The sequence below is a fragment of the Polypterus senegalus genome, chromosome 11 (assembly GCF_016835505.1).
Source record: "Polypterus senegalus isolate Bchr_013 chromosome 11, ASM1683550v1, whole genome shotgun sequence".
Classification (NCBI taxonomy): domain Eukaryota; kingdom Metazoa; phylum Chordata; class Cladistia; order Polypteriformes; family Polypteridae; genus Polypterus; species Polypterus senegalus.
In genome coordinates this window covers 73,523,872-73,547,278 of record NC_053164.1, presented here as the reverse complement: position 1 = coordinate 73,547,278, position 23,407 = coordinate 73,523,872, and the positions used below count along the sequence as shown (strand labels likewise).

At 39.4% G+C, this 23,407-nt stretch overlaps 1 protein-coding gene across 2 annotated transcripts in view; it reads left to right on the top strand.

Moving 5' to 3' along the window:
- Positions 1–1,085: 1,085 nt before the first annotated feature.
- Positions 1,086–23,407, top strand: part of LOC120539194 (zinc finger protein ubi-d4) — an 85,119-nt gene continuing 62,797 nt past the window's right edge. For both annotated transcript variants that reach the window (XM_039769043.1, XM_039769042.1), the window contains exons 1-3: positions 1,086–1,191; positions 5,859–6,019; positions 6,111–6,218. In XM_039769043.1, the coding sequence (XP_039624977.1) occupies positions 1,160–1,191; positions 5,859–6,019; positions 6,111–6,218 (301 nt within the window). In that variant the 5' untranslated portion in view covers positions 1,086–1,159. The remainder of the gene's footprint in view (positions 1,192–5,858; positions 6,020–6,110; positions 6,219–23,407) is intronic.

Below are 23,407 nucleotides of genomic sequence, written 5' to 3'. Positions count from 1 at the left end.
TCATAGAAATTCAGAAAGAACAACAGGGCATATATAGCATTGAATACATTATATTTGAATAGAACACTACACAAAGATAAAGGATATACAAAGCATTGAAACACAATAAGTGACAATAAACCACAATAAAGTACAATACAAATGCTATGAGAAAACCATAAACTAACATACTTTGTGATCTAAAATATTTATATTCAGTGACTTTTTTACCTCCTCCCCCAGAAAAATGATGGGTCAACAGGCCAATTTCTCCCTCTTAAAGTCTTATTATTTCTTTGGTTTTCTTGACATTCAGAGTAAGATGGTTCTTACTACAACAATTTACAAAGTGACGGCTTTCTTGCAGAAAAATGTGTCCTATCAGCAGGGTGTCGTCAGCATAATTAATAATTTAACAGCGTTACTGTTCTGTCTCAGGTCACTTGTGTATCATGTAAATATTTTGTATAACACATATTCACTGCAGTGTTAATATTTCTTGCACTGTGTATATTTAAATTAAGATGTTTCTAATTTGCAGTTAACTTGAGTGTCATTGTGTTGCTTCTTACTTTAATTTGCATTGGAATAACCATCCATCTCCCCATTCATCCACTATCAAAGGCCACTTAATTTAATTATTAGTTTGCAGGGGCTACATCCAATAGCATCGGCCTCAAGGCCTGTGTAACAACAATGGCACATATGCGAGTTTCTATTGGAGAAGTTCCACTAAATTAACATTAAGCAAAGCACCATAAAACTCCTAATTTACGCGCCTTTCCTATGACCGGGTTTTACACTGAACATCCTACCTCTTGGGTTTGAAAGTGTGAATAGACTACCCATTTTAATGTTTAAGTACAAATACAATTTTACTTGTACCTCGATTACTGTAATTTCAGATTAAAGCATGATCCCTTCACCTTTCATCTATTAGTCATTTCAAACGCACGCGATAGCCTTTTATTTGAATTAGGGCGGTACTTTTAAGCGAGACCCAAGCCTTACGTCATGCTTAAGTCAGGATCAAAAATTATCCAATCAACGCACCGCTTATAAGGTACATGTTCACGTGACTCTAGATAGCGCATGCGCACTGTTCGGGTGACCTCGTTGATGCGTAAGTCCTCTAGCGCGCAAGCGCAATTGCAGGCAGTGAGCGTATAGGCGACCCAAGATGGCGGCTGTTGTGCAGAATGTAGTCAAACTGTAAGTGTTTTTCTCCTATTGAAAAAATGTATTTCTTTACGGACGTATTGTTTGCTTGTGATCGAACAACGAAAAGATTGTGTCGTATTTGATTACTCATTAACAGCAAAAGCTGATTTAGGTGGTTTCATACTAAAATTGCAGTACCGGCAAAACAACATTTATTCATTGTGCCCCCAAGCAGCTTGGAAAGTTTAGTTGCCTAACAGCCAACAAAGGAAGTTTTGCTAGTCAGTCGCATTTCGTGAGCATCACATTTTAATCAAAGTTGTATTATTTTATCTGCGTAAATAATCGTTTTCTTTTGTGTTTAACCCTTTGGGAATGATCTTTTAAGCTAAAGCACGGGTGAGGGAAAAGGATGATTTCATTCAAACGGAGAACGAGAGCAGGGAGTTTTCAGTCCTTCGGCCGTACTGCCGCAGGGTTTCATAAATTACGTATTTGGCTTCAAGTACCTGTTAATGAATTAGAATAACGAAACAGCCCTGATTTTGCAGTAAAGGAACGTTTGTATGTAGCGTGAAAAGTGGCTAAAAAGAGTGTTGAGTTGAACCATGTGTTTGGTAATATTCAACTGACATAACAGATGTGTCTTGTCACATATGGAGAAGACATCTTTCAGTTTGTTACCCAAGGCCATATCGTTGTTTCTGCTGCTATTTGCATTTTATTTCTCATGTTCACAGGTTTGTTAGAATGGGGAATATATCATCATATACAGTATACAGTCACACTTGATTTACATTTGTTCTTATACTACTTAAGTAACATTGTTAATTCTATTAAGCTAATGCTGTCTCGGTTGTTCAACAACAAATCAGTTGTTACAAAAGAATCACTAAGATGGGCCATGGTGTAACTTTGATTTTTAGTTTTGAGGGTAGGTGATGATAATTGTTTATGTCCCAAACGATATATTCCTAATTTTGGGTTGGAGTTAGGTCTCCCAGTGTCTTTCTTGTCTCATGTCTGTTGGGGCCTGTTTACAAAATTGATATATGTGTAAAGCTACATTACCACATTGGTTTTAGTACTAGGGTGTTGTACTGTGTTAGCCATTATGAATGTAGTGAAAAGTCAAGCAAAATGACACCTTTTATTGGTTAGCTAAAAACCTTACAATATGCAAGCTTTCGAGGCAACTCAGGCCCCATTACATCTTGCCTGGAGAAGGGGCATGAGTTGCCTCGAAAGCTTGCACTTTGGTTTTGAAATTGTTAAATCAGATTTATTTATATAGCACATTTAAAACAACTGAAAGTTAATCAAAGTGCTTTACAACAATGAAGTTATATACAGATATGAAAATTGAGTAAAAAAGTACAACACACAAGAATAAAATGATTAAAAAGGCAAAAGTAACGCATAGCTAAGAGTAATGCCCTAAAGATAACAACCGTAAAATATATTGTTAGAAAACAAAACGCTAAAACTACAAAGTTAAGCTAGACTGTCAATGCAACTTAAAAGCATGTGAATAAATGTATGTTTTTAAGCTGATTTTAAATTAATACATTTTGGCAGCTTATTGAGAGAGACAGGCTCTTCCATAGCTAACGACTCACTACATCTTAGGCACAATCACCCCACAGCTTCAGACATGTGCATGGAACAGACAACAGTAATTGATCAGGTGGACAGAGATGATTGGTAGGAGAAGTGGGAGCAGACTCAAGGAAGGCTTTGAATTCAAATCTTAAAATCCATCCTATATTTCATAGGGAGCCAAAGAAGAGAAACTAACATTGGTGAAATGTGAAGTCTTTTTTTGTGTGCCAGTCAAGACTTTTGAATTAGTTCTACTCCGTACAGATGAGTGGCACACACCATCATAGAGGGGAATACATTAGTCTAAATGGAATGACACAAAAGCATGAATGAGCTTTTTCCAGGTCATTGAAAGCTAGAAATGGTTTAACTTTAGTAATGGCCCTAAGCTGAAAATGCCAATGTTTGACCACGAAATACGTTATCAAGTTTGAAATCTGAGTCAATGGTAATACCAAGGTTTCTTAGACCTGATGTGTGGTGTTAGTGGACTACTTTTGAAGTTGATACTATTAGTAGAGGATGAAAGGCCAAAAAAAAAAAAATCTGTGTTTTTGTCTTGTTTAGTTAAAGGATGGTTGATGCCATACAGCATTTGATATTCTCAAGGCAGCGGAAGAGAATAGTGAGAGTATCCTATCATTCAGTGTATTTATATGCACCCATATAATCTGGTTAAGGCAGAAACCTGGTTTCTTAATAATCCATGTTTATATGGGCAAGTTATCTTCCTTTTTTTAAAACACTCCAACATCATTAAACTGCACAAAAAGAGGTAAATGTCATCATCGTTCACCGTAAATAAGCATGATGCTTGCGATAATTTTCTTGTGTTTTATAAATAGGGTTTTGTCCAATTGATGGACACAAGGCACAATCGTTTCTGCTTGGCCTTGCAAAGAGCAATGAGTTTTTTTTTTTTTTCTTCCCAGTCTTTCACTGTTTTTCTCTTTAGTTTCCTTCTAAGTATTTTATTAAACCAAAGAGTGCATGATGAATACACACAGGTATAAACTAAAACAGGTTAAACGGAGAATTGCTCATTTTTGTCATTTGGATCTTATTGCTAATAAGGAGTTGTTACAAACTGTGAATGCAGCTGTTTAAAACTAACATCAGCAATTGATGGTTCGAAATCGTAACAAGCAGGACAACAACAACAGAGAAGAAAAATGTCACTTGAGCAATAAGTGATCAGCAATACTTGCCTACTCATTAAGCAATTGGGTTGACATAAATACCTGCTGCCCTTCAGGACCGTTGTTGCTCACCACTGGTTTACATCATTTGTAAGGGTGTCTAAATGATGCATTCATATATATAGTATGTGCCTTTTCTGACTCTGGTCAGAGAGTGTCCGGATAGAGCACAGAGGATGACAATATATAATCATTTTATGGCTTATTTTCTAAATATGAAGAAATCCAGTTCTTCTGTCTGGTGACATTTATTTGTGTGAGTGGTCTCAAATAAACAATGAAACTGAACAGTTCAACTGCTCTAAATGATGAGTAAAATATAATATATTAACAGTGCTGTTAACAACTCCAAGTTTAAAACAGTTCTGCAAATGTAATCAACCATGAGGGTAAATCCTATTGAGTACCAGGGATTTTTCAGATATCGCTCCCACGCACCTTTGCAAGGAACATTTTCCAATCATGGAAAATCTCTGGAAAATGAGAAAAAATGTCAGATTAGCTGGAAAACACATTGATGTTATTGGGCCTAAAATAAAGATGATAATTTATACTTTTTTCCCTGAGAAGTAAAGTTCTGGTTGCTTCTGCAGAGGTGGCACTAGGCCTAATAAGTTCTGGAGCCTGATTAGATTAAATAAAAACAAAACAAAACAAAAAAAAAAAACAGCAGGCATACTAAAGTAACACTTAATTCCAGTATACAGTAGTACAAAATACTTTTTTTGTACAGAAGAATTAGTATCTGTCATTTACCCAATAAATAAATTATGGGGTGGGAACCTAATGAAATATTTTTATAACATATTGTTAAATAGCCTTTACGCTTTTCCCGTGCTCTAAGTTTTTTATTTAAAGGTTTTGATATTTGAAGTATTTTAAAATTACAAGTAGGCTATTTATATCTCATCAGATTTTCTATTTTACTAAATTATAAACAACCAGTGACGGTAACGTGCAGTGAATACGCTTGACTTGAGCATTCCTAGTTTTCATTCTCTTTTTCTTTATGTTTAGCATTCGTTTGCTCAGAGGTTGATGCTCTTGCTGCTTCCTGAGCAGCTTTTCTTTTCTCCACCCTAGCGGCCCTCTTCTTCTGTCGACATCTTTTCATGTTAAAATTGTGTCAGTGTTTGTGTTGCATTTAATTTACTCAGTACTTTTTCCTTAATTTTTAACTTAAGCTGGCACTTAAGTCTTCAATCTGCCTCCAGAATGATTTAAGATATGAAGAGGTAGGGTATGAGAACGGCGCCCATACGCATGCGCCGTACGGCCACCCTGTTGCCTGCTGCCAAGAGTTGATTATACATTAAAATAAAAAGAGGAATAACCTTGGAGGTCAATCGTCACCCCGAAAGTGAATAGTAGATGTCATGTAGTATATGTCTACCAAATTTCAGGTTAATAGTTAAAACAGTTTGGGAGGTACAGGTGATTTTTAAAATCCTGGACAGACAAACGGACAGCCACTGTAGCGTATTATATAAGATACATTGACATTACAATAATGTTTTTATCTAAAGATATTAAACCACAAAATGTAAAATTATGAAAAATGACACTGAATTATGACATCTGTTGATGTGGTGATAAAATACATAAACCTACAATAGGAATTTAGAAAATCTCTGTGTATGCTCATGGTTGAGAGTGCATCTACATGCACAATGCCCTAGAAAATTTCATAAAAAGAGTGAAAACATTGTCAGGTTACATGGGTTTAAAATAATTTTTGCAATACATGTATATTTTTTCCTTTTGTTCAATTTATTTTAAGCATTATTCCATAGAAATAAAGGCCATGGTTGTAGCTATCTTTCCATTTGTTGTCTCTTTTACAATAATTTTAAAGCCAGTTTGATAAAAATGTTCTAGGGATGTATTAGTTAACACGTATATTTTTATTTTTTATAGGCTTGGAGAACAGTATTACAAAGATGCAATGGAGCAGTGTCATAATTACAATGCACGACTTTGTGCTGAAAGGAGTGTTAGGATGCCTTTTCTTGACTCGCAAACAGGCGTTGCTCAGAGTAACTGCTATATTTGGATGGAAAAGAGACATAGAGGCCCAGGTCTGTATTAGATAATGAAACATCCTTTTTTTAATGTATTACACTGCCATATTTAATAACTTACTACTTCTGCTTTATGATATCCTTATAGGAATGGCACCTGGACAGATCTATAGCTATCCTGCCAGAAGATGGAGAAAAAAAAGGAGAGCGCATCCCCCAGAAGACCCTCGACTTGCATTCCCTCCACTCAAACCAGGTATTTTTGAAGTAAACTTCAAACACTGTGATTTCAGTTAAGCTGATTTAAATGTATAATTCTGGAACAGGAGGATTCCTGTACCAGTCAAGCATTTTCATATTTAATTAATAATTTGACTTGGTGTTAAATTGTGCATATTCTAAAGTTTGAAAAGAAATTGAGTCATCCTCTTCATAGTAAAATCTAAAAAGTATTTCTTAAATTAATAAGTCGACTTCTGGAGTGAAGTGCACTATAAGTAGAAAAAATTCTTATGTAAACATTCTACCTAATCAAAAGTAAAATAATAAATTGACAGCGCTTTTTTTTTTTTTTTTCTGCTTAATTGAAATAAACTGTTTTTAATCTGCATTACAGAGAAGGCATGTTAGGAACTTAATGTAATTTTGGCTTAAAGTAACTAATTGTTGCGGTTTGTACTGACACAGACATGTTTCCCAGGTTCCTTTTTATTATCTGGATGGTTAAAAAACAGACTATTCTATTGCTTGTTTGGCCATCATCAATCAACATATAAAGGCTTCTTCAAGATATGTTAGTCATTCCAACATGTGCCATTGCTGCAGGAGGCCTGCTGAATACACGTCTCCTTTTTTTTTTTTTTGTAAAATTTTAATTGTTGGGTTGATATATTATATAAAATATATATACAGTGGAACCTCTAGATACGAGTTTAATTCGTTCCAGCACTGAGCTTGTATAGCAAATTTCTTGTATCTAGAACAAAACTTCCCCTTTGAAAATAATGGAAATCCAGTTAATCCGTTCCACTTTCGAAAATATCAACATAAAAATCAATTTTCCTAATAAATAACACTGATAAATAAGTGTGGATACACTTTGTCTGCTGAGCGTCATGTGATCATAACTGAGCTGATGGTTCTCTCTCGTGCACATCTCCCTCTCCTTATCTCTCTTGCTCACGCGCCCCCTCTCTATCCTCTTGAGGGTAGAGAAAAGCCAAGCAAAATGACACCTTTTATTGGCTAACTAAAAAGATTACAATATGCAAGCTTTCGAGGCAACTCGGGCCCCTTCAGGCAAGATGTAATCAAAGCTTGCATATTGTAATCTTTTTTAGTTAGCCAATAAAAGGTGTCATTTTGCTTGGCTTTTCTCTACATTCATAATGGCTAACACGGTACAACACCCTAGTACTCCTCTTGAGGGCAATCGTCTCCGATTCTCTGTCTGCATGTCCGCAATATTTTTGGATACGCTTATACGGCGAACTGCTACAGCAAAACAATGAAATCACAAGTGCAGAAACGCGTAGGTCCTCACGCTATGGGAGAACAAGGAACACTGAGTGAGCTGACGGGCTGGCAGCGTCAGCTTGGGTGGATCCCCGAGTCGAGGCGGATTGGGAAACGCGTCACGCATAACCACAGCCTGGCTCGTTACGCGAGCCAATGCTTGTATTTAGATCCGTATTTTCGCTCATACTTTCCTCTTATCTTGAATTTCTTGTATACAGAGGTGATCGTATCTAGAGGTTCCACTGCATATAAATTCTATCTTCAAATCTATTTTCAAAAAAAAAGAGTAATAAAAGTACAGGGTGAGCCAAAAAGTGCCACATTTCGCACGTTTATTCTACAAAAACGCTACTTGATAAAATGAATTTCATTATGACACAAGAAAGGGTATACAAATAGATTTTTCCCCGTGTTTTAAAAATGATGTCTTCAAGGTGGTGGCCATCATTAGCGATACACTCTTTGAGACGATTTCTGAACGCTCGCATGACTCATTCAGCCATTTCAAGGGGAGTAGTGGTGATTTCTTGGCGAATAGCGTCCTTGAGAGCTTCAAGGTTTTGAGGTCTGTGTGTGCATACCTTTGACTGGAGATAACTCCACAAGAAGGAATTTTACTGAACAAGATCAGGCGAACATGAAGGCCACCCAAAATTGCCGCGCAGGGAGATCAGCTTCCCTGGAAGTATCTCCCACAACACTTGCATGGATCTCCGCACTGTATGCGCCGTTGCTCCATCCTGTTGAAACCAGACATCCACCACATAATTAGATTAGATTAGATTCACTTTATTGTCATTACACATGTATAAATACAGGGCAACGAGATTCAGTTTAGCATCTAATCAGAAGTGCAAAGAGCAGAAGTACAATAAATATAATATGTGCATATTATGTACAGTTAAATACGATATTTACAGTTAAATGCGATATATACAGTTAAATACGATATGCACAGTTAAGAGTACAGTGAAGATGGGAATAGATATATAAATAGATATACAAATGTTCTAAATGCGGATGGCAAATATACATATTTTACAATATACATTTATGTACCTATACATGTATTTGTATGTACTATATATATATATATATATATATATATATATATATATATATATATACACACACATACAGGTGTGTTTATGTATGTGCTGTAATACTATGAGTATTGTAATATATACAGATGTAGAATATATGATGTACAGGTGTGCTGTGTGTGCACAGGTATGTACAAGGAAGGGAGGAGGAGTAGTGTAGAGGGTTAAGTGTGTGGATGTGTAGGTTCAACGGGGGACTGTGTTCAGAAGTGTGACCGCTGTGGGGAAGAAGCTGTTCCTAAACCTGCTGATTTTAGTTGGAAGGCTCCTGTAGCGCCTTCTGGAGGGGAGGAGCTGGAAGAGTTTGTTAGCTGGATGAGAGGAGTCCTTAAGAATGCAACGAGCTCGGCGTAAACATCTCTTCTTGTGAATGTCCTCAATGACCGGAAGTGGAGTCCCTATGATGCATTGTGCGGTTTTCACCAACCGCTGCAGTGCCTTGCGGTCAGCAACAGAGCAATTCCCATACCAGGCTGTAATACAGTTAGTCAGGATGCTCTCTATCGCACAGTGGTAGAAGTTGCCCAGTATGACAGCAGATAGTTGGCTCTTCTTCAGTATCCTCAAGAAGAAGAATAGCTGATGGGCCTTCTTGACCAGGCTGGAGGTGTTGTTTGTCCATGACAGGTTCTCCGAGATATGAATCCCCAGGAATTTAAAGCTGGAAACCCGTTCGACAGCCATGCCATTGATGTGAATGGGGTGGTGGGTGTCTCCTTCTTCTTCCTGAAGTCCACAATGAGCTCCTTGGTTTTGGTGGTATTCAGGAGCAGGTTATTTTCAGCGCACCACGCAGCTAAGTGTTTTACCTCCTCCCTGTAATTAGACTCATCGTTATCACTGATGAGACCGATCACCGTGGTATCGTCTGCAAACTTGATGATGGAATTGGATCCATACATGGGCCTGCAGTCATGAGTGAAAAGGGAGTAGAGGAACGGGCTCAACACGCAGCCCTGTGGAACGCCAGTGTTGAGTGTAATGGTGGTAGAGCAGTTATGGCCAGACCTGACATGCTGGGGTCTGTTGGTCAGGAAGTCCATGATCCAATTACAGATAGAATTATTGATACCAAGATCCACAAGTTTAGTGATCAACTTGGAAGTGATGACTGTATTAAATGCTGAGCTGAAGTCAACAAACAGCAATCTTGCATAGGTGTTCTTATTGTCCAGGTGTGAGAGTACACCGTGAAGCGCTGTGGATACCGCATCCTCTGTACTCCTATTGTTACGGTAGGCAAATTGGTGAGGATCCAGTGGGGGGCAGGCATGTCTTGGGGTGTGCCAGTACCAGTAGCTCAAAGCACTTCATAGCTATGGGCGTGAGTGCTACAGGGCGGTAGTCATTCAGGCACATTGGTGATGAGTGTTTCGCACTGGCACTATGGAGGTGGTTTTGAAGCATGCTGGCACTGCTGCCTGGGCAAGGGCAGGTTGAAAATATCCGTGAAGACCCCTGCCAGCTGTTCAGCACATGCTCTAAGGACACGTCCAGGGATGCCATCAGGGCCAGCAGCCTTATGAGCATTGATGCGGCTTAGTGCGTTATGAACCTCCGTGTGGGTGAGTGTGATGGTATGGCAGTCATCGGAGGGTAGGGTTATGGTGGACTTTTCCTTGTTGTCCTTGTCAAAGCGAGCGTAGAAGTCGTTCAGCTCATTGAGGAAGGACATATCCATGGCTGTCTGTGTGGAAGTGCCGCACTTATACTCAGAAATGGCCTGGATGCCCAGCCACATACGTCGGGGGTCAGAGTTGACAAAGTGCCCCTCCACCTTCAGTTTGTAGCTAAGCTTGGCCTTGTTGATGCCCCTCTTCAGTTCTGCCCTGGAAGTACTGTAGGCCTGTGTGTCACCTGATCTGAAGGCATTGTTACGTGCCTTTAGCAGAAGCTGCACTTCCCTGTTCATCCATGGTTTCTGATTCGGGTACGTTGTGATCCGCTTCTCTGTGGTAACACTGTCAATTGTGGTGTTGATGTGTTCCAGTACTGAGTGTGTGTAGTAGTCAATGTTTATTTGTGAGTCGAAGGTGGCCTGAGAGGCAAACATGCTCCAGTCTGTGTCCTTAAACCTGTCCTGGAGTGTAGAGTCAACCCCCGCTGGCCACACTTTGATGGTCTTCACTGTTGGTCTCACATGGTTGATAAGTGATGAGTATTTGGGGGTGAGAAACAAAGAAAGGTGATCAGACTGTCCCAGGTGGGGGAGGGGTGTAGCTGTGTAGGCTCCAACAATGTTAGTGTAAACATGATCCAAGGTTTTATCCCCTCTGGTATGGCAGGGGACATGTTGGTGAAATTTAGGTAGCACCGTCTTTAGGTTGGAGTGGTTGAAATCACCTGCTACAATAAATGCAGCCTCAAGGTGAGCAGATTGTTGTTTGCTAATGGCTGCATAGAGTTCTTTCATAGCAAGCTTAGCATTAGCATCCGGTGGAATATATGCAGCTGTTATTATAGTGGAGGTGAACTCCCTCGGCAGATAGAATGGTCTACACTTAACCATGAGATACTCGAGGTCAGCTGAACAGTGTTTTCCAACAATGACAGAGTTTGTACACCAAGCCTTGTTAATATAAATGCACAATCCTCCGCCTCTTGTCTTACCTGAATCATCAGCTGTTCTGTCCGCCCGGAGAATGTGGCGCCTGACTAGCTCTATAGCATCGTTAGGTATACCGCTGTGTAGCCATGTTTCTGTGAATATCATGATGTTACAGTCCAGTATTCTCCTATTGTCGGTGATCCAAAGTCGCAACTCGTCCATTTTATTCGCCAGGGACCGCACATTAGCAAGGAAAATACTGGGTAAGGGTAGCCGATGTGGTGTTAGCCTTAGCTTAGCTGTTAGCCCTCCGCGTTTCCCCCGCCTTTGTTTACGGTCTCTGCGCCGTCTTCAAATACTTCCGGTCGGCCGGGTAGCCTGCGAAGCGTCGGGTGTTCTTATCTCAGGGATGAGATGAAGGTTGCTAATAAAACAGTCAGAGTTGTGTAGATCAATATCCAAAAGCTCTTGTCGGGTGTAGGATGTAAAAGCGAAGCTGTTCTGAACGAACAGACCCGAGATGAGCAGGAATAACACTGCTATTTTGCAAAATCTGAAGAGACGCTGAGCCTCGCGTGACGCACGCGCCGCCATAGTCCACGCACGCGCCGCCATTGTCTTCCAGTTGGGGCTGCAAAAAGTTGGCTAGCATTTCAGTGTAATGTTCTGAAGTGACGGTGACCGTTGCTCCAAAAAAAAAAATAAGGGCCTACAATGCCAAATTCTGCAATGGCTCCGATGAAGATCAGGAGGGTTGGTTTCAGCCCAATAGCAAAAGTTTTGCTTATTTACGCAACCATTCAAATGGTCATATGATGATGGCATCTTGATCAGTTTGCAGAATGTTCCCGCACAACTCTCTATGGCTCCCCCGTCTCTTTCAGTGAGTTCCTGCACTACTAAGAAATTAAGGTCCTCATACAAAATTCTCCTCAAAGACATTTTGGAAATGCCTAAGGAAGAAGTGCGCTGAACGTCTAGGAGACTGCAAAATTGATGCCCTTACAGCTTGGATGTTTTCGGGCGTTCATACAGTCTGAGGATGGCCTGGATATTTTCTGTCTGTTGCACCTGTCTGTCTAAATTTAGCAACCCACTGAAGAACTGCTTTCCGATTTGGGACGTCACCGTTAGGAGGAATGCTGAAGTGCGTTCGGAAGGCGTGTTGCGTAGTGATGATGGAGTTATTGTTTATGAAGAACGCTTCGATAGTGAAAGCATTGTGTGCACCGGGCCAAGGCATGTTGCTGACTGAAAACCACAAGGGATCACCTATCAAAGGACCCTACCTCGGCCCACTCGGCTGGCTCTGCCTCTCAATGGCATTGAGAAATGTGGTACTTCATTTTGGCTCATCCTTTACTTCCAAGCAAATAGTGGCAGTGACTTCAGAGATTCCCCTGTCTGTGGCATGGCACACAGATAAGTGTTATGTCTTTGGAAGTAGCAGATTTAAAAAAAAAAAAAGTGAAATGTCTTTATACCTACTGCTGGTGTATAGTAAATAAATCCAGAATAACAAAGGATCCATAAATTAATCCATTACTGGAGGGGAAGTGGGCTTTCCCCCATGGTGACATGACACATACACAAATACAATATGTTGCTATAAACTGCAGATTCTGTGCTACTTTGTGAGTATCAAAGTGCCCTGACACAGCAAACAGATACAAAATTATTATTCTTATTTTAAAAGAACAAGGAGAACATGGCAGCTGTGCCAGATACACTTGGTCAGATAGGGTTAAAGGAATACTCCATCCTAAAATATTTTTTGTGTTGCTTTCCCCAGGTTCTTTGTAGTCATATGCTCAAAACATACAAGAGCATGGTTAAACATTGTTAAATATTTATTTCCTGAGTTATCGGGACACGTACTGTATAAATTAAAAATCTCTTTGAATTGAAAACATGACTGTCCTCCTCATTAACTGGTCAAGAGTCGTGCCTTTATTCAGAAAGTACTTTCCACGAGGCTTTAGATTTCCTCTTTATGTACATGCTGATAGTTAAATTTTTTGTTACTTACATTGCTTTTATAGAGTTTTATATATTGTATAATGCTGGTAAACAGCAAGAATTTTTTAGTGCCCCCATGAAAGTAACCACTATAGATTATTCAAATGGGTTTTTTTTATTTAAAATATTTTCATACTTAAAAATATTTATTTTCAAATGCATTTAAACTGCTTAATGCTTTGTTATTCTCATTCTAATAGGTATTGGATAGCTAATGTAGTCAGTCCCAGTCTTCCTATATAGTGCAGCTAGTGAAGTAAACCAAAACTGATATGAACCCCTTTTGGACATGTGTAGTATTTCTGGAATTTACCTTTAATTTACCTGGTTATGAGGGAAATCTGTAGTTCTGGGAAGGAGTAGCTGGCTGTTTCACAGTTCAAGACTTGGTGTAATTTCTTGGAATTCCCTAAACTAGAGCAGATGTAAACAAATCCAGACAATTGCCACATTAAGCATGCCAGACATCACCTTGCCATTTTGAATGAGCTCGTCATAAGGGACTGCTCATATGAAAGTCTGAAAACTAGATTTACTGTTTTATGGGTGTGTTTTTTTTTTTTTTAAGGGTAGCTACAGTTGTGCTTGAAAGTTTGTGAACCCTTTAGAATTTTCTATAATTTTGCATAAATATGACCTTAAATATCATCAGATTATCACTCAAGTCCTAAAAGTAGATAAAGAGAAACCAGTTTAACAAATGAGACAAAATATTATTCTTGGTCATTTATTTATTGAGGAAAATGATCGAATATTACATAGCTGGAGCCCTCACCCTGTACGCTGGTACTGTGAGTGCTATATAGATTGGAGACAGGACTTCTGCATTTTTCCCAGTCGAACTGGAGGTTCGTCAGGGGTATGTTCTTGCTCCTACTGTGTTCAATTCTTGAATTGGCTGTGTGTTGTAGGGTCTTATGTTTTGTGCAATGCGGAAAACGCGAACAGAATCGCGGAATTAACGCATAAAATGGATTTTAGATTTAAAAATGGAAATGTGTGGAATTTAGAGAGTGAAGGGGTGACTGTTACAAATTCTTCCCAATAAATAAAACAATTGAATAATCTGTAGTTTTGTCATTCTGTTTGTGTGCGTGTTTACTGTATGCTTTCTTATTAAAGGCATGCAAATTAGCTAGCATGCACGAGACAGAAATCTCGAAGCGAGCAGTATCAGATACCCTAACTACATTAAAAAAAAAAAACGAGCTTAACTGCAAAATTTGAGGGCACAGCAATATCCCAGTGACTTTTACAAATCTGGACAACTTTTGTGCAAGTTTTGCCAGCATATCACTGACTGGGCATGAAAAGATACTTTAGTGAATCAGACATATTGCTCGAAAAAATGAAGATGCGTCCTTTCTTTATTAAGCATTGTAAACAGGGAGGCGCGCTGCCAGAAAATGAGAGCAGTCTCCGTCAAGCTCATTTGCCCCGTGTCTTTGAACAACGTATGGGTGCCGTTCTTCGAAAGATTCATGGCAATAAAATTTATGTTGTAGTTGATAAAACCACCGATAGCCGAGAGCACAAAGTTCTCAAAGTATTGATAAGTGATTAAAAGTTGGCTGTATGGTAATTTTATGATAGATACTTTATTAATCCCAAGGGGAAATTCACATACTCCAGCAGCAGCATACTGATAAAGAACAATATTAAATTAAAGAGTGATAAAAATGCAGGTATAACTGTACATACAATTTAACCGTGTTACCTGTAGAAAAATGATTAGTTAACGGCACTGGTTAACAGGTTGCCTTTGAAAAATGTACGTTTTTGGATTTAATAAACGTTTTGTCTTGTGGTGATAAGGCACGTATTTGACTCTTATGTTATAAACTTGGCACAGACAAGCCTGGGCAGAAGTGCAGTCGTCTTCTCAGATGCAACGAGCCCTTAAAAGTGGGTCTCTGATTCTTTATTTCCGTTTAATTCCTTAATTTAGCGTCTTGTAGATTAATTACAAAGGAAAAGCAAACTATTTTACGATATGAGTAGATGAAGCTACAATGGTGCACGTTTTCAATCTGTAAACATTTTAAGGTTTAAGAATCATTAGAAATAATTTGCATAATTACAGGTACTGGAGACCAGTACTTTTTGGCAGATGTTATATTTATAGAGAGCTGCAACTTTTCCACCTTTTCACAGGCAGCGCTTCAGTCCCTACACAACAACCAGCTAGGTTCCTACCTGATGAATGGAACTGCAAAAGTTGTGCTAGTGTGCTGTTTCATTAAAAGGAAGGTAAAGTGCCATTTCATTATTGTTTGTTTTGTTGTAGCTGTGGCCACTTACAATAAAACAAGTAAACAAAAAAAAAAGACAAAACCAGAATCAAGGAAAAATAAAAAGGTGAAAACCAAAAAAAGGAATTTATCTATACTAATAAAAGGCAAAGCCCTCACTGACTCACTGACTGACTCACTCGCTCACTGACTCACTTATCACTAATTCTCCAACTTCCCGTGTAGGTAGAAGGCTGAAATTTGGCAGGCTCATTCCTTACAGCTTACTTACAAAAGTTGGGCAGATTTCATTTCGAAATTCTACGCGTAATGGTCATAACTGGAAGCTATTTTTCTGCATACGCTGTAATGGAGTTCAGCTGGAAAGCCGTGGGGGGCGGAGTTTCTTCTGACATCATCACGCCTCCCACATAATCACGTGAACTGACTGTCAACGCACTACGTAGAAAACCAGGAAGAGCTCCAAAACGCGCTGAAGAAAACATGCAGTATATAATTGAGAAGGCATATGAGTGACATATACACTGAATCCTCTAGGCACTACTTACAAAAGGTTACATTGACAATCGCACAGATGAGAAGCTTCGATGCATGTGCTCCATAACGCATTAAAAAAAGGTTACATTGGGGCACTTGTGTCAATGCATGATTTCCTGGTACACCGATTACATTGATCAGCGCTTCCCAAAACCTGATGGTCATAACTAGAACCTTCTTTCCTATACAGTACTGTATACGGCCATAGCGGGCAGCTCGCCGCGTGGGGGCGTGGCGGCTGAAGGAATGTGCTTAGCATATTCCTAAGTAAGGCTGCTGCGCAACTCGGCACGCCTCGACAATCGCACAGATGAGAAGCTTCGATGCATGTGCTCCATAACGCATTAAAAAAAATAATGCATTTAATCACAGTTTCAATTCCAAGCAAAGTGGAACTTGTGTCAATGCATGATTTCCTGGTACACCGATTACATTGATCAGCGCTTCCCAAAACCTGAGTATATAAAGATGGTGTTGGAATATTTCGGAATATATAATATAAGCGCTGGATAGTCAAAACTTAAATATATAAAGTCAGCGTCGGAATATATAAAGTCAAATCTAGAATATATAAAGTCAACGTCGGAATATATTGTCACGCTTGGGTCATAGATTTGCACAGAGACACAGGAGATCGTAGAAACAAGAAGGATTTTTATTCACAGACTGCAAACACATCAGCTTAAACGTGCTCCATGACAAGTCAGAGATGACAGTTCCGCTAGGAGCAGAGAGAGACAGATAGAAGCAAGCAAACCATCAATTTAGGCGCTGCACAAGGCTTTTAAGTTAGCGGAGTATCGCGTGAGGTTCGCATTACGCGTTATAGCGCAAGTGAGAAAGTAAGGAGCAAGCGCTGGAATAAAATCCACAAGTTAATACACAAGCTGTCTCTACAGTTTCTCCACACTGAATCCTCCAGGCACTACTTACAAAGGGTTACATTGACAATTGCACAGATGAGAAGCTTCAATGCATGTGCTCCATAACGCATTAAAAAAAATTATGCATTTAATCACAGTTTCAATTCCAAGCAAAGGGGAACTTGTGTCAATGCACGATTTCCTGGTACACCGATTATATTGATCAGCGCTTCCCAAAACCTGAGTACTGTATATTAAGACGGTCTTGGAATATTTGGAATATATAATGTAAGCGCTGGATAGTCAAAACTTTATGCAAAGATGCCTACATTTAACTTACATTCCTACCAAAGGCATTTCTATCGACTAAATAAAAATTCCTTCTATTTAAAATTTAAATAGAACTTGGAACAGATGTTCATAATATCCACTCAGACTTGCACGTGAGAGCGGGAGTCATCCGTTTTAAATAAATTAAGATTTTGTACAAATAATGTTTTTCATTTTTCTTCCTTGTTGGATTCTGGCACCCCCAGCAACAGTTGCTCATATAGCAAAGTGTAAAATGTTATCTATAATTTTATTTTTTTTTGTTATGGACTTCCCCAAAACTGTTGATCCCTGTAAATAGTTTTATAGTATAACAACACTATAATCTGTGCTATAATTAGCACGAGCGTTAATTAGCATCACACCTCACAACCTGCGTGTACCACGTTTTTGGCTCTAACGCTAGAAGCGCAGTGGATGCTGTGGGGGTAAGTTCTGGTTTCTGTTTCTTTCCCGATATATTTTTTTTTTTCATTTACTTTTTGTTAATAATTTATAATCGATTTCATTTATTACTTAATAGGCAGAGGAAAGAAGATGTGTATGTGACACTCTATTTCTTTTTGTTTTGCAAAGATATGCTATATAAATATATATATATATATATATTTTTTCTTTTCATTTGTTAAGAATAGATATGACAACCACTCATCAATGACAAAACAATTACATTAACAATCATGTTATGTTTTTTTTTTTATTTTTCCTTTTCTTTTTCATAACTTCTTTTACACACTACTTCTCCGCTGCGAAACGCGGGTATTCTGCTAGTGAAAAAATAAAATTGATTCCATAGGGCCCTAGTGTTGGGCAGGGTGGTGTCCAGCGGCTATGGGACATTTGTTGGCGAGGAAGGATTCACTGACCTTGACTTCACAGGTGATGCTGTGATCTTAGCGAAGTCAATGGAGGCTCTGATTGGGACTCTCGAGAGTTTGAGTGAGGAGTCTAAGTGTCAGGGCTTGTGAGTTTCATGGATAAAAACCAAGATTCGGGCCTTTAATGTCCTCTTTGGCATAGCCATCACCAGTGTGTCTGTCTCTTGAGAGAATGTCAACAACATGAAGAGGTTTACTTACCTCAGCAGCAACATTCATGTTTCTGGTGACTCTTGGATGGACTGTGGGTTGGGGTCATGAGGTCTCTGGAAAGGGATATGTGGTGTGCTTGATATCTCTGCATAAGGGTGAAGGTCTAAGTCTTTATAGTCTTGGTGCTTCCTGTTTTGCTATATGGTTGCGAGACATGGATTCTGTTCAGTGATCTGAGACAAAGACTGAAGTTTTTCAGTACTGTTTCTCTTCGGAGAATCCTTGGGTACCGCTTGTTCAAGTTTGTGTAGAATGAGCGGTTGCTTACAAAATCCTGAATAAGGCACATTACCTGTATAATGAGGGAACATTCATTATGGCACCACGGTCAAGTGGCCTGCTTCCTTGACTTTGATCCAGTTTGCAGGATCCTCATTGCTGAAAACCCAAGTGACTGGACCAGGACAGGGGGACGCACACGTCATACCTGTCATTTTCGGATGGTGGGACTGGACTGCGTGTCAGCATGGCGGGGTTGCCAACCAGGATCTTGAGCTTTTTCTTTGTGTGGTGGGTGTGGCAACATGTTGTACCAGTACATGCTTCTCAACCTGATCTGACCTGACCTCGGAAATTGGAGCTGCTCATTTCATCGTCAGGGTAGGCAAGCCACAAAGCCAGTTCGCTTGAAACTTGTCTCGACTTTTACTTAAGTTGCTATAGCTGTTGTACTGCCAGCACACAAAGTCCTATATGCACAGTCCACGTAACGTCTTCCTCACGACTGCAAACTTTGCATAACCCTAACTGATGAATGCGTAATCAGAGTATGAATGCAAAGCTTCTGTTCCTTTTCTGTCCCTGTGTAGGACACATTATTAAAAAGCGATTCATCATGCCTTTATTTTGTCTCCTCTTACAACGTGATAATACGTTGAGCAATTAAAACTCGCACCTGGTCAGTCACATCATTGTACTCACAAAGCATGCATGAAATTATTTATGATTTAAAAATGGTAATAGTAAAAGATTTTGTATGCTTTGGCCTTTAAAAAAAAAAAAAAATGAATAAATAAAAAAAATAAGCATGACTTTGACAGAACTTCTGTGTGTTTTTTTTCTCTCCCCCAACACATGATGATCTGTTGTACAGTGTCATCACTGTGAAGCATTTTTATATGTAGTTCTCATTCACGTTTTTTTCATGTATTTTGCCCCCTGGAGTAATTCATCCAGTACTGACTTTCATTTGGTGCTGTCATTACTGAAAAAAGCTAAAACTGTTCTGGAATTTTGTTGTTAACTGGTACCTAAAGTATTGGTTCTTTTGTCATCCCAATTTCTAATAGTCAAAACAGGAGTTCTCAGTTTTGTGCCTTCCTTCTTTTCTCCTCTTAAAATGAGGATTTTTGACAGAATTAAGTCCTGGAAGTACTTGCAGGTCATGTGGAACATTCCCATGATGGGGAACCTCCTTTTAGCAGCATAAAAGTAACACAGCTACAACTCCCTTGAAACCCATCTGAGTTTTGCTGCTACCCAGCGTACCCATGAAACCCCAGGAGGCAGGTAGACTTACAATTTTGTTCCATTGTATTGGCATTCATAACCAAGAAAGGGAAAACCAACCAGCCCAGTTGGGACACTCACCCATCTATCTGTGACATCAGTCACATTTATTTAAAGTTGGTTGTACCTCTCAGATATTATTACAGGGAGAAGTTAAAAGAATTGCAGTGGCAGTAAAGTTAATGCTGTATTGGTAAATTATGCACTAAAGGCTTTGGAAATTTGGGGAAAGTGCCCAGCTATCTATGAATATGTATTTCACCTATGATTTTATTATAAACAAAAACTAAATATTTCAAGCAGAAGTAAAAACCAAGCTCCATAACAAAGGCTTTTTATAATAGAAGATTTATATATGCCTCAAATATTGGGAAACTAAATCAGCCTATTGAATTATATGAATGCTTAGGACAAATAAATATAAAATAGTTGGCAGTTTTGGGATGTGTCCACAAAGCTGCTAGAAGCACTTGCCAAGCAGAAGAGACCGTAGTAATCCTGATTCCAGCACATGATATGTTGTCTCTGAGGTGGAAAATCTGTTCAACTTAGTATTTTAAATTGAGTATGTTGCTATAGAGAATTTCTGGAAATTAAGGGAAGTTTTTTTTTTGAAAAACTGTGCTCTACAGAATAAATGAAACTATAGGAAATCTGACTGCCTGACTACAGTTCTAGGCAAAGGGTGTCTAGTGACAGAACAATTAAAAAAAAAAAAAAAAAAAAGTATTGAATATACACTGTGTGCACAATTAGGCAAGTGAGGATTTTGACCATATCATTTTTAATGCGTATATTCCAACTCCAAGCTGTATTAACTTGAATGCTTATTGGATTTAAGCACGTCAGGTGATGTGTATTTGTGTAATGAGGGAGGGTGTGGCCTAAGGAGATCAACACCCTGTATCAAGGTGTGCAGAATTATTAGGCAGCTAGTTTTCCTCAGGCAAAATGGGCCAAAAAATAGATTTAACTGACTCTGAAAAGTCAAAAATTGTAAAAAGTCTTTCAGAGGGATGCAGCACTTTTGGAATTGCTAAGATACTGGTGTGTGATCACAGAACCATCAAACATTTTGTTGCAAATAGTCAACAGGGTCGCAAGAAACGTGTTGAGAACAAAAAACGCAAATTAGCTGCCAAAGATTTGAGAAGAATCAAACGTGAAGCTACCAGGAACCCATTATCCTCCAGTACTTTCATATTCCAGAGCTGCAACCTACCTGGAGTGCCCAGAAGTACAAGGTGTTCAGTGCTCAAAGACATGGCCAAGGTAAGGAGGGCTGAAACCCAACCACCACTGAACAAGAAACATAAGTTGAAACGTCAAAACTGGGCCAAGAAATATCTGAAGACAGATTTTTTCAAAGGTTTTATGGACCGATGAGATGAGAGTGACTCTTGATGGACCAGATGGATGGACCTGTGGATCAGTAATGGGCGCAGAGCTCCACTCCAACGTGGAGGTGGGGTACTGGTATGAGCTGGTATTTTTAAAGATGAGCTAGTTGGACCTTTTTGCATTGAAGATGAACTCAAAATCAACTCCCAAACCTACTGCCAGTTTTTCGAAGACACTTTCTTCAAACAGTAATACAGGAAAAAGACCATGATTTTTATGCAGGCCAATGCTCCATCACTTGCATCGAAGTTTTTCACTGTGTGGCCAGCCAGTAAAGGCCTTAAAGATGAAGGAATAATGACATGGCCCCCCTTCCTCATCTGACCTAAACCCTATCGAGAACTTGTGGGCACTTCTTAAACACTAGATTTACGGGGGAGAAAAACAATACACCTCTCTGAAGAGTGTCTGGGAGGCTGTAGTCACTGCTCCACAAAAAGCTGATCGTCAACAGATCAAGAAACTAACAGACTCCATGAATGGAAAGGCTTATGACTGTTATTGGAAAGAAGGGTGGCTATATTGGTCATTGATTGATTGATTTATTTTTTTTGAAATGTCAGAGATGTTTATTTGTAAATTTTGAGGTGTTTGTTTATTATTCTCACTATAACAGATGAAAATAAACAAGTGAGATGGGAAAATTTTCATTTTTCCTTTAGTTGCATAATAAATCTGCACACTAATAGTTGCCTAATAATTGTGTGCACATATGTATTCCCCTGATGATGTTCACACTCACATTTCCGTTGTGAAACATTCAGGTTTCAGGTTTATTAACATTTTGGATTGACTGATAGCACTGTGTTTGCTCCATATTAAAATTAATCCTCAAAAATACAACTTGCCTAATAATTCTGCACTCCCTGTACATAAACCTGCTGTCTTATTAGCAGTAATTTTAAGATAAGTTTATACTGTGAGAACAGAAGAGACAAGGCAATGTTGAAGGGTTGAGGTCTGTTAAGAGAATCCCATGAAATAGCAGCGATGCTGATAAATGTTTTATAAAGAAAGCAAAGAACAAAGGAGATATGTGGCAGCAGCTCTGGGCTAACATGGCTCTGATGCTGGTTCAAAACTGAATGGTAGCTTCTTTCAGGTGCTGTTCTTTTACATTCTAGAGACCAGAAGAAGCAGGTTTTCTGAGGTCCCTCAACTTCACTGGGTTCTTTGTCAGCTCTGGGGTGAAGGAAGGAAGAGAGGTTAATGTCTTTATCCCACCAAAACCCTTCCTTCTTTTTACCTTGTTTTCAGAGTCTCTGACATACTCCCATAATATGTGTACATGACAGTACATATTTTTATATCAAGATTTTTGGATATAAAAAAAAATTCTCATGAATGGCATGGAGACCAGATGGTAAATACAACAGAATATGCCATGCAAATAGTATTTTCTTTTTGCTTCCTGTTACACACAGCTTTGAATGTATATTGTGACAGATAGAGGGCGCTCTCGTCCTCTTGAACCCTCAGGCTTGACTCCAGACACCAGGTAAAAGTCCAAATGTTGACTTTATTAATACACAACAGTGCACAAAGCACCCTCCTCTCCTCAATACTCATAAACTATCATCAATAACTACAATACACTCCACCACTCCCAGATGCGTTGCCACCCTTTCCGCTCAGCTCAACGTCAGTCCATGTGATCTCCTATCACTTCCGGGTCAGATAAAAAGTCGTCGTCTTCACCCCGGAAGTAAAGGCACTTCTGTTGTCGCTTTGCCTATGATGCACTTCCGGGTTATAGGGCACATGTGACTCTCTGGATCTCCCTGCAGCGTCCTCTGTTGGCCCCTGGGGTATCCAGCAGGCCTGTAGGGGAAAACTCGATAGTCCATGATTCCCTGCTGGTTTCCGGGGCACCTCCATGCTGCAGGGAGAGCTCCATCTGGTGGCCTGGGGGTATTGGCTGGAATGACAGGCCGGCCACAGACCACAGTACTCCCCCAGCAAAAAAACGTGGTTTGGAGCGTCCAGCCCCACGAGGGACATCTTCCTCCAAGAGTATCCAAAGGTTGGGCCTTGGCGATGTTGCTGACACTCCCGTGTATACCTAGGAGGAACAGTATAAGAATAAGTATTTTGATCCCCTGTCCTCCTAGGACAACTTCTCCATCTGTGGCCCGGCCTGCAGTATTCGTATCACCTCGGTACTTCTGGCTCCACCCTTTCCTCCGCTGAGGAGGATTCATCGGCCGACCTTGGGTTTTTATTGGCCTTTTCCAACTTGTCAAGAGACCCCTGTTTTAATTTAGTGATCTCCTG